At 29.7% G+C, this 13,912-nt stretch overlaps 1 protein-coding gene across 1 annotated transcript in view; it reads right to left on the bottom strand.

The window, feature by feature from the left end:
• Positions 1-2,694: 2,694 nt before the first annotated feature.
• LOC127629612 (NADPH oxidase 4) overlaps positions 2,695-13,912 on the bottom strand; it is a 30,527-nt gene continuing 19,309 nt past the window's right edge. The window contains exons 15-18 of the mRNA XM_052106734.1: positions 4,147-4,255; positions 3,801-3,869; positions 3,581-3,681; positions 2,695-3,464 (exon numbers count right to left, since the gene is read on the bottom strand). Coding sequence (XP_051962694.1) covers positions 3,344-3,464; positions 3,581-3,681; positions 3,801-3,869; positions 4,147-4,255 — 400 coding nt within the window. The 3' untranslated portion in view covers positions 2,695-3,343. The remainder of the gene's footprint in view (positions 3,465-3,580; positions 3,682-3,800; positions 3,870-4,146; positions 4,256-13,912) is intronic.

The raw sequence follows: 13,912 nt of genomic DNA, 5'->3' as shown, positions 1-13,912 counted from the left end.
TTCTCATTAATGCAATTATCTAATCAACCAATCACATGGCAGTTGCTTCAATGCATTTAGGGGTGTGGTCCTGGTCAAGACAATCTCCTGAACTCCAAACTGAACGTCAGAATGGGAAAGAAAGGTGATTTAAGCAATTTTGAGTGTGGCATGGTTGTTGGTGCCAGGCGGGCGGTCTGAGTATTTCACAATCTGCTCAGTTACTGGGATTTTCACGCACAACCATTTCTAGGGTTTACAAAGAATGGTGTGAAAAGGGAAAAACATCCAGTATCGCGGCAGTCCTGTGGGCGAAAATGCCTTGTTGATGCTAGAGGTCAGAGGAGAATGGGCCGACTGATTCAAGCTGATAGAAGAGCAACTTTGCCTGAAATAACCACTCGTTACAACCGAGGTATGCAGCAAAGCATTTGTGAAGCCACAACACGCACAACCTTGAGGCAGGATGGGCTACAACAGCAGAAGACCCCACCGGGTACCACTCATCTCCACTACAAATAGGAAAAAGAGGCTACAATTTGCAAGAGCTCACCAAAATTGGACAGTTGAAGACTGGAAAAATGTTGCCTGGTCTGATGAGTCTCGATTTCTGTTGAGACATTCAGATGGTAGAGTCAGAATTTGGCGTAAACAGAATGAGAACATGGATCCATCATGCCTTGTTACCACTGTGCAGGCTGGTGGTGGTGGTGTAATGGTGTGGGGGATGTTTTCTTGGCACACTTTAGGCCCCTTAGTGCCAATTGGGCATCGTTTAAATGCCACGGCCTACCTGAGCATTGTTTCTGACCATGTCCATCCCTTTATGGCCACCATGTACCCATCCTCTGATGGCTACTTCCAGCAGGATAATGCACCATGTCACAAAGCTCGAATCATTTCAAATTGGTTTCTTGAACATGACAATGAGTTCACTGTACTAAAATGGCCCCCACAGTCACCAGATCTCAGCCCAATAGAGCATCTTTGGGATGTGGTGGAGCAGGAGCCGTGCCCTGGATGTGCATCCCACAAATCTCCATCAACTGCAAGATGCTATCCTATCAATATGGGCCAACATTTCTAAAGAATGCTTTCAGCACCTTGTTGAATCAATGCCACGTAGAATTAAGGCAGTTCTGAAGGCGAAAGGGGGTCAAACACAGTATTAGTATGGTGTTCCTAATAATCCTTTAGGTGTGTGTATATATTATATATATACACACACATTTTATGTTGCAGCCTTATGATATAATGCTTTAAATTATTTTTCGTATCAATCTACACTCCATACCCCATCATGACAAAGAAAAAAAATTATTATTGATACATTTTGCACATTGACATAAGTATTCAGGTGCATCCCATTTCTCTGGATCATCTTTGAGATGTTTCTGCACTTTGATTGGAGTCCACCGGTGGCAAATTCAATTTGATTGGTCATGATTTGGAAAGGCACACCTGTACAGCATAAGATGTATAGCTGTGAATGCATATCAGAGCAAAAACCAAAACCATGAGGTCACAGGAACGGCCAGCAGAGCTCAGAGACAGGATTGTGTCGATGTACAAATTTGGGGAAGGCTACAAAAAAATGTCGGCTTCATTGAGGGAAGTTTGGAGCAACCAGTCCTCTTCCTAGAGCTGGCCGCCCGGCCAAACTGAGCGATCATGGGAGAAGAGCCTTGGTAAGAGAGGTGAACAAGAACCAGATGATCACTCTGGTTGAGCTCCAGAGATCATGTGTGGAGATGGGAGAAACTTGCAGAAGGGCGACCATCACTGCAACACTCCACCCGATCTGAGCTTTATGGCAGAGTGGCCAGGCGGAAACCTCTCCTCAGTGCAAGACACACAAAAAAAAGCAACACCTAAAGGATTCTCAGACTGTGAGAAACAAGATTCTCTGGTCTGATGAAACGAAGATTGAACTGTTTGGCCTCAATTCCAAGCGTCATGTCTGGAGGAAACCAGGCCCTGCTCATCTCCAAAACAATAACATCCCAACAGTGAAGAAAAATACAGAGATATGCTTAATGAATACCTGATCCAGAGCACTCAGGACCTCAGACTGGGTGGAAGGTTCACCTTCCAACAGCACCTTCCTTACAGACAATGTAAGGGTGGCTTCGGGACAACTCTGTGAATGTTCTTGAGTGGCCCAGCCAGAGCCCGGAATCGAACCCAATCGAACATCTCTGGAGAGATCTAAAAATGTCTGTGCACCGACGCTCCCCATCCAACCTGACAGAGCTTGAGAGGATCTGCAGAGAAGAATGGCAGAAAATCCCCAAATCCAGCAGTGCAAAACTTGTCGCATCACTCCCAAAAAGACTTGAGGCTGCGATTCCTGCCAAAAGGTGCCTCAACTAGGGTCTGAATACTTACGTCAATATTGTATGTGATATTTCAGTTCTTTATTTGTAATAAACTGCAAAGTTATCAAAAATCAGGTTTTTGCTTTGACATTATGGGGTATGGAGTGTAGATACAATTTTATCTTTTAAAAGGCTTTAAATCACACAAATTAAGGGGTCTGAATACTTTCTGAATGCACTGTATATATGTATAGTATACAATATGTGTGTATGCATTATATATATATATATAGAGAGAGAGAGAGAGAGAGAGAGAGAGAGAGAAAACACAACACACACATATACTGCTTGTGTATATATATATATATATATATATATATATATATATATAACAAACTAATATTTAAAATTGTGTTTATAGACTTTGATTAAGTATGAAAATAACTATAGATCCAATGAAATCTTTGCCAGTTGAAATACAATAACAGTGCAGTACATTTTGGACATTCGCAAATACTTTGTTCATAATAAAATACGTCCAAAGTAAACAGAAACCATTATTGTGCTACTTCACAAAATACAAAAGAAATAAATATTGGAAATAAATGTGAAACTTGTAACAATGCTTTAAATATGGTTGATGTACCCTTTATGTGTTGGGTGGATTTGTGTGTTACATATGAAAAAAACTCAATGGAATAGCCAATGAAACAGGTTAGGAACAACATGAGGGTGAGTAAATGATGACTGCGGGTGAACTATCCCTGTCAGAGAGGATGACAGGTTATGAATAATTAAGTGTTATTAAGGTCTTTTCAAGTATTTGGTTTATATAGACAAACTCTCAGAGGCACAAATGTTCCCTGAATAAGACGGTGCAAGATTTCCTCTCTTGTTACACAGTTTACCAGCTTTCTGCCCCCTTTTTTCAGGATTTATTTTAAGATGTTGCCATCCATAAAATTCAGACGTTTATCTCTGGTTCTACAGTGTAACTGTCCTTTCATTTCTTCAGCCCTCTTCTAGCATTATTCATTTGCAATACCTCAGCTGAACGATTCCTTGTTGTACTCGAAGGCAGTTCCTGAGTGTGAGTTTGAATTGCACAGAGTGTGTAATGATTTAGAAATTCCTTTAGGTCCACAGCAGAACACTCCCACTCTTGCACTGCAGGACACACACACACACACACACACACACACACACACACACACACACACGAGTATTACAATCATTCCATTCAAACAACCAGCCAATAACGGCAATGTATCCCCCACACTCACATCCGATTGGCTCTCCCGATCTCCTGGAAAAGGAGTTTCCACTTCGGTCGACCGATCTGAAGCCTGGAGCTCAAGAAACGGTAACGTTCCTCACTGATGTTCTTCAAAAGACAAGAAATACTTTCAGATAAAAAAATTAAGTGATGAATGCACTGAAGTTTGTTAATGTTTGTTCCAATCCCTAAACTTAAGTATAAGGAACACTACTTTAAAAAGTCACCTGTAATCCCTGAGTGTTACTGAAGTAGAGCTGAACATTCAAGTAGTCTGGACGATTGTCCTGCCACAGCTACAGAGAGATTAAGAGTGGGATATTCATTATTAAATGTAAATATTTGGGCTTGTAAAAGGATTAGAGTAACAGATGGCATTATGCAGTAATATGTCTGCTGGGTTAAATCAGCCAGTAGGTGGCGATACAGACTTGAGTAACATCCATACACACTGCAACGCAAACCTAACCATTTTAATTATTCAGTAGAGGTGTGTGTGTGTGTGTGTGTGTGTGTGTGTGTGTGTGTGTGTGTGTGTGTGTGTGTGTGTGTGTGTGTGTGTGTGTATTTTACCTTCTCATGAAGGCTGCACAGTAGATCAGCAAACCAATAGAAGGACTGAAGTTCTCTGCACACCCAAACAAAATACAGCCTCCTCAACTTATACTGGCGCCAGTTTTCGCTGTAACACACACACACAAATCTATGCACATTAAAGAGAGCTGATTGTGTTTAAGACTCAGGGAATTGTATTTATCACTTACACCTATATGAAGTCTGTGTTCTGAAAAGCAATTCTTGCATACTGCATTCTGTGCAGCACAAATAAATACTGCCAGCTATTAAATAACAGTATATACTAAATACTGTATATGTCTACTATTAAACTACAGATTATTCTGTATACTTCCTTAAATTAATCTACAGTATATACTAAATACTGTCTACTATTAATCTACAGTATATACTAAATACTGTCATACTACTAAACTACAGTATATACTAAATACTGTCTACTATTACTGTAAATGATAGTATATACTGCATACTACTAAACTACAGTATATACTAAATAATGTGTACTATTAATCTACAGTATATACTAAATACTGTCTACTATTACTGTAAATGATAGTATATACTGCATACTACTAAACTACAGTATATACTAAATACTCTCTACTATTACTGTAAATGATAGTATATACTGTATACTACTAAACTACAGTATATACTAAATACTCTCTACTATTACTGTAAATGATAGTATATACTGCATACTACTAAACTACAGTATATACTAAATAATGTGTACTATTAATCTACAGTATATACTAAATACTGTCTACTACTAAACTACAGTATATACTAAATACTGTCTACTATTACTGTAAATGATAGTATATACTGCATACTACTAAACTACAGTATATACTAAATAATGTGTACTATTAATCTACAGTATATACTAAATACTGTCTACTATTACTGTAAATGATAGTATATACTGCATACTACTAAACTACAGTATATACTAAATACTCTCTACTATTACTGTAAATGATAGTATATACTGTATACTACTAAACTACAGTATATACTAAATACTCTCTACTATTACTGTAAATGATAGTATATACTGCATACTACTAAACTACAGTATATACTAAATAATGTGTACTATTAATCTACAGTATATACTAAATACTGTCTACTACTAAACTACAGTATATACTAAATACTGTCTACTATTACTGTAAATGATAGTATATACTGCATACTACTAAACTACAGTATATACTAAATAATGTGTACTATTAATCTACAGTATATACTAAATACTGTCTACTATTACTGTAAATGATAGTATATACTGCATACTACTAAACTACAGTATATACTAAATACTCTCTACTATTACTGTAAATGATAGTATATACTGTATACTACTAAACTACAGTATATACTAAATACTCTCTACTATTACTGTAAATGATAGTATATACTGCATACTACTAAACTACAGTATATACTAAATAATGTGTACTATTAATCTACAGTATATACTAAATACTGTATACTACTAAACTACAGTATATACTAAATAATGTGTACTATTAATCTACAGTATATACTAAATACTGTCTACTATTACTGTAAATGATAGTATATACTGCATACTACTAAACTACAGTATATACTAAATACTCTCTACTATTACTGTAAATGATAGTATATACTGTATACTACTAAACTACAGTATATACTAAATACTCTCTACTATTACTGTAAATGATAGTATATACTGCATACTACTAAACTACAGTATATACTAAATAATGTGTACTATTAATCTACAGTATATACTAAATACTGTCTACTACTAAACTACAGTATATACTAAATACTGTCTACTATTACTGTAAATGATAGTATATACTGCATACTACTAAACTACAGTATATACTAAATACTGTATACTATTAATCTACAGTATATACTAAATACTGTATACTATAACTGCAGTATATACTAAATACTGTTACTACTAATCTACAGTATATACTAAATACTGTCTACTATTACTGTAATATAGATATGCTACTATAACTACAGTATATACTAAATACTGTATACTACTAAACTACAGTATATACTAAATAATGTGTACTATTAATCTACAGTATATACTAAATACTGTCTACTATTACTGTAAATGATAGTATATACTGCATACTACTAAACTACAGTATATACTAAATACTCTCTACTATTACTGTAAATGATAGTATATACTGTATACTACTAAACTACAGTATATACTAAATACTCTCTACTATTACTGTAAATGATAGTATATACTGCATACTACTAAACTACAGTATATACTAAATAATGTGTACTATTAATCTACAGTATATACTAAATACTGTCTACTACTAAACTACAGTATATACTAAATACTGTCTACTATTACTGTAAATGATAGTATATACTGCATACTACTAAACTACAGTATATACTAAATAATGTGTACTATTAATCTACAGTATATACTAAATACTGTCTACTATTACTGTAAATGATAGTATATACTGCATACTACTAAACTACAGTATATACTAAATACTCTCTACTATTACTGTAAATGATAGTATATACTGTATACTACTAAACTACAGTATATACTAAATACTCTCTACTATTACTGTAAATGATAGTATATACTGCATACTACTAAACTACAGTATATACTAAATAATGTGTACTATTAATCTACAGTATATACTAAATACTGTCTACTACTAAACTACAGTATATACTAAATACTGTCTACTATTACTGTAAATGATAGTATATACTGCATACTACTAAACTACAGTATATACTAAATAATGTGTACTATTAATCTACAGTATATACTAAATACTGTCTACTATTACTGTAAATGATAGTATATACTGCATACTACTAAACTACAGTATATACTAAATACTCTCTACTATTACTGTAAATGATAGTATATACTGTATACTACTAAACTACAGTATATACTAAATACTCTCTACTATTACTGTAAATGATAGTATATACTGCATACTACTAAACTACAGTATATACTAAATAATGTGTACTATTAATCTACAGTATATACTAAATACTGTCTACTACTAAACTACAGTATATACTAAATACTGTCTACTATTACTGTAATGATAGTATATACTGCATACTACTAAACTACAGTATATACTAAATAATGTGTACTATTAATCTACAGTATATACTAAATACTGCTACTACTACTAAACTACAGTATATACTAAATACTGTCTACTATTACTGTAAATGATAGTATATACTGCATACTACTAAACTACAGTATATACTAAATACTCTCTACTATTACTGTAAATGATAGTATATACTGTATACTACTAAACTACAGTATATACTAAATACTGTCTACTATTAATCTACAGTATATACTAAATACTGCTACTACTAACTACAGTATATACTAATGTACTATACAGTATATATACTGCTACTAAACTACAGTATATACTAAATACTGTTACTACTAATGTATAGTATATACTGCATACTACTAAACTACAGTATATACTAAATACTCTCTACTATTACTGTAAATGATAGTATATACTGTATACTACTAAACTACAGTATATACTAAATACTCTCTACTATTACTGTAAATGATAGTATATACTGCATACTACTAAACTACAGTATATACTAAATAATGTGTACTATTAATCTACAGTATATACTAAATACTGTCTACTACTAAACTACAGTATATACTAAATACTTCTACTATTAATGATAGTATATACTGTATACAGTATATACTAAATACTCTACTATTATTAAATGATAGTATATACTGCATACAACTAAAATACAGTATATACTAAATAATGTGTACTATTAATCTACAGTATATACTAAATACTGTCTACTACTAAACTACAGTATATACTAAATACTGTCTACAATTAATCTAGAGTATATATATGAAATACTTCTACTATTACTGTAAATGATAGTATATACACTGCATACTACTAAACTACAGTATATACTAAATACTGTATACTATTAATCTACAGTATATACTAAATACTGTATACTACTAAACTACAGTATATACTAAATACTGTCTATTAATCTACAGAATATACTAAATACTGTATACTACTAAACTATAGTATATACTAAATACTGTCTATTAATCTACAGTATATACTAAATACTGTATACTACTAAACTACAGTATATACTAAATACTGTCTATTAATCTACAGAATATACTAAATACTGTATACTACTCAACTACAGTATATACTAAATACTGTCTACAATTAATCTACAGTATATATGAAATACTCTCTACTATTACTGTAAATGATAGTATATACTGCATACTACTAAACTACAGTATATACTAAATAATGTGTACTATTAATCTACAGTATATACTAAATACTGTATACTACTAAACTACAGTATATACTAAATACTGTCTACTATTAATCTACAGAATATACTAAATACTGTATACTACTAAACTACAGTATATACTAAATACTGTCTACTATTAATCTACAGTATATATTAAATACTCTACTATTACTGTAAATGATAGTATATACTGCATACTACTAAACTACAGTATATACTAAATACTGTCTACTATTAATCTACAGTATATACTAAATACTGTCTACAATTAATCTACAGTATATATGAAATACTCTCTACTATTACTGTAAATGATAGTATATACTGCATACTACTAAACTACAGTATATACTAAATAATGTGTACTATTAATCTACAGTATATACTAAATACTGTCTACTACTAAACTACAGTATATACTAAATACTGTCTACTATTAATCTACAGTATATATTAAATACTCTACTATTACTGTAAATGATAGTATATACTGCATACTACTAAACTACAGTATATACTAAATAATGTGTACTATTAATCTACAGTATATACTAAATACTGTCTACTACTAAACTACAGTATATACTAAATACTCTCTACTATTACTGTAAATGATAGTATATACTGTATACTACAGTATATACTAAATACTCTCTACTATTACTGTAAATGATAGTATATACTGCATACAACTAAAATACAGTATATACTAAATAATGTGTACTATTAATCTACAGTATATACTAAATACTGTCTACTACTAAACTACAGTATATACTAAATACTGTCTACTATTACTGTAAATGATAGTATATACTGCATACTACTAAACTACAGTATATACTAAATAATGTGTACTATTAATCTACAGTATATACTAAATACTGTCTACTATTACTGTAAATGATAGTATATACTGCATACTACTAAACTACAGTATATACTAAATACTCTCTACTATTACTGTAAATGATAGTATATACTGTATACTACTAAACTACAGTATATACTAAATACTCTCTACTATTACTGTAAATGATAGTATATACTGCATACTACTAAACTACAGTATATACTAAATAATGTGTACTATTAATCTACAGTATATACTAAATACTGTCTACTACTAAACTACAGTATATACTAAATACTGTCTACTATTACTGTAAATGATAGTATATACTGCATACTACTAAACTACAGTATATACTAAATAATGTGTACTATTAATCTACAGTATATACTAAATACTGTCTACTATTACTGTAAATGATAGTATATACTGCATACTACTAAACTACAGTATATACTAAATACTCTCTACTATTACTGTAAATGATAGTATATACTGTATACTACTAAACTACAGTATATACTAAATACTCTCTACTATTACTGTAAATGATAGTATATACTGCATACTACTAAACTACAGTATATACTAAATAATGTGTACTATTAATCTACAGTATATACTAAATACTGTCTACTACTAAACTACAGTATATACTAAATACTGTCTACTATTACTGTAAATGATAGTATATACTGCATACTACTAAACTACAGTATATACTAAATAATGTGTACTATTAATCTACAGTATATACTAAATACTGTCTACTATTACTGTAAATGATAGTATATACTGCATACTACTAAACTACAGTATATACTAAATACTCTCTACTATTACTGTAAATGATAGTATATACTGTATACTACTAAACTACAGTATATACTAAATACTCTCTACTATTACTGTAAATGATAGTATATACTGCATACTACTAAACTACAGTATATACTAAATAATGTGTACTATTAATCTACAGTATATACTAAATACTGCATACTACTAAACTACAGTATATACTAAATAATGTGTACTATTAATCTACAGTATATACTAAATACTGTCTACTATTACTGTAAATGATAGTATATACTGCATACTACTAAACTACAGTATATACTAAATACTCTCTACTATTACTGTAAATGATAGTATATACTGTATACTACTAAACTACAGTATATACTAAATACTCTCTACTATTACTGTAAATGATAGTATATACTGCATACTACTAAACTACAGTATATACTAAATAATGTGTACTATTAATCTACAGTATATACTAAATACTGTCTACTACTAAACTACAGTATATACTAAATACTGTCTACTATTACTGTAAATGATAGTATATACTGCATACTACTAAACTACAGTATATACTAAATAATGTGTACTATTAATCTACAGTATATACTAAATACTGTCTACTATTACTGTAAATGATAGTATATACTGCATACTACTAAACTACAGTATATACTAAATACTCTCTACTATTACTGTAAATGATAGTATATACTGTATACTACTAAACTACAGTATATACTAAATACTCTCTACTATTACTGTAAATGATAGTATATACTGCATACTACTAAACTACAGTATATACTAAATAATGTGTACTATTAATCTACAGTATATACTAAATACTGTCTACTACTAAACTACAGTATATACTAAATACTGTCTACTATTACTGTAAATGATAGTATATACTGCATACTACTAAACTACAGTATATACTAAATAATGTGTACTATTAATCTACAGTATATACTAAATACTGTCTACTATTACTGTAAATGATAGTATATACTGCATACTACTAAACTACAGTATATACTAAATACTCTCTACTATTACTGTAAATGATAGTATATACTGTATACTACTAAACTACAGTATATACTAAATACTCTCTACTATTACTGTAAATGATAGTATATACTGCATACTACTAAACTACAGTATATACTAAATAATGTGTACTATTAATCTACAGTATATACTAAATACTGTCTACTACTAAACTACAGTATATACTAAATACTCTCTACTATTACTGTAAATGATAGTATATACTGTATACTACAGTATATACTAAATACTCTCTACTATTACTGTAAATGATAGTATATACTGCATACAACTAAAATACAGTATATACTAAATAATGTGTACTATTAATCTACAGTATATACTAAATACTGTCTACTACTAAACTACAGTATATACTAAATACTGTCTACAATTAATCTAGAGTATATATATGAAATACTCTCTACTATTACTGTAAATGATAGTATATACACTGCATACTACTAAACTACAGTATATACTAAATACTGTATACTATTAATCTACAGTATATACTAAATACTGTATACTACTAAACTACAGTATATACTAAATACTGTCTATTAATCTACAGAATATACTAAATACTGTATACTACTAAACTATAGTATATACTAAATACTGTCTATTAATCTACAGTATATACTAAATACTGTATACTACTAAACTACAGTATATACTAAATACTGTCTATTAATCTACAGAATATACTAAATACTGTATACTACTCAACTACAGTATATACTAAATACTGTCTACAATTAATCTACAGTATATATGAAATACTCTCTACTATTACTGTAAATGATAGTATATACTGCATACTACTAAACTACAGTATATACTAAATAATGTGTACTATTAATCTACAGTATATACTAAATACTGTATACTACTAAACTACAGTATATACTAAATACTGTCTACTATTAATCTACAGAATATACTAAATACTGTATACTACTAAACTACAGTATATACTAAATACTGTCTACTATTAATCTACAGTATATATTAAATACTCTACTATTACTGTAAATGATAGTATATACTGCATACTACTAAACTACAGTATATACTAAATACTGTCTACTATTAATCTACAGTATATACTAAATACTGTCTACAATTAATCTACAGTATATATGAAATACTCTCTACTATTACTGTAAATGATAGTATATACTGCATACTACTAAACTACAGTATATACTAAATAATGTGTACTATTAATCTACAGTATATACTAAATACTGTCTACTACTAAACTACAGTATATACTAAATACTGTCTACTATTAATCTACAGTATATATTAAATACTCTACTATTACTGTAAATGATAGTATATACTGCATACTACTAAACTACAGTATATACTAAATACTGTATCCTACTAATCTACAGTATATACTAAATACTGTATACTACTAAACTACAGTATATACTACATACGGTCTACTATTAATCTACAGTATATATTAAATACTCTACTATTACTGTAAATGATAGTATATACTGCATACTACTAAACTACAGTATATACTAAATACTGTCTACTATTACTGTAAATGATAGTATATACTGCATACTATTCATCTACAGTATATACTAAATACTGTCTACTATTACTGTAAATGATAGTATATACTGCATACTATTAATCTACAGTATATACTAAATACTGTCTACTATTAATCTACAGCATATACTAAATACTGTCTACTATTACTGTAAATGATAGTATATACTGCATACTACTAAACTACAGTATATACTAAATACTGTATACTACTAATCTACAGTATATACTAAATACTGTCTACAATTAATCTACAGAATATACTAAATACTCTCTACTATTACTGTAAATGATAGTATATACTGCATACTACTAAACTACAGTATATACTAAATACTGTATACTACTAAACTACAGTATATACTAAATACTGTCTACTATTAATCTACAGTATATATTAAATACTCTACTATTACTGTAAATGATAGTATATACTGCATACTACTAAACTACAGTATATACTAAATACTGTATACTACTAATCTACAGTATATACTAAATACTGTCTACTACTAAACTACAGTATATACTAAATACTGTATACTACTAATCTACAGTATATACTAAATACTGTATACTACTAAACTACAGTATATACTAAATACTGTCTACTATTAATCTACAGTATATATTAAATACTCTACTATTACTGTAAATGATAGTATATACTGCATACTACTAAACTACAGTATATACTAAATACTGTATACTACTAAACTACAGTATATACTAAATACTGTCTACTATTAATCTACAGTATATATTAAATACTCTACTATTACTGTAAATGATAGTATATACTGCATACTACTAAACTACAGTATATACTAAATACTGTATACTACTAATCTACAGTATATACTAAATACTGTATACTACTAAACTACAGTATATACTAAATACTGTCTACTATTAATCTACAGTATATATTAAATACTCTACTATTACTGTAAATGATAGTATATACTGCATACTACTAAACTACAGTATATACTAAATACTGTCTACTATTAATCTACAGTATATACTAAATACTGTCTACTACTA

The sequence above is a fragment of the Xyrauchen texanus genome, chromosome 36 (assembly GCF_025860055.1).
Source record: "Xyrauchen texanus isolate HMW12.3.18 chromosome 36, RBS_HiC_50CHRs, whole genome shotgun sequence".
Taxonomy (NCBI): domain Eukaryota; kingdom Metazoa; phylum Chordata; class Actinopteri; order Cypriniformes; family Catostomidae; genus Xyrauchen; species Xyrauchen texanus.
Note: the sequence above shows the minus strand (reverse complement) of the source record. Positions and strands in the feature narration are given on the sequence as shown.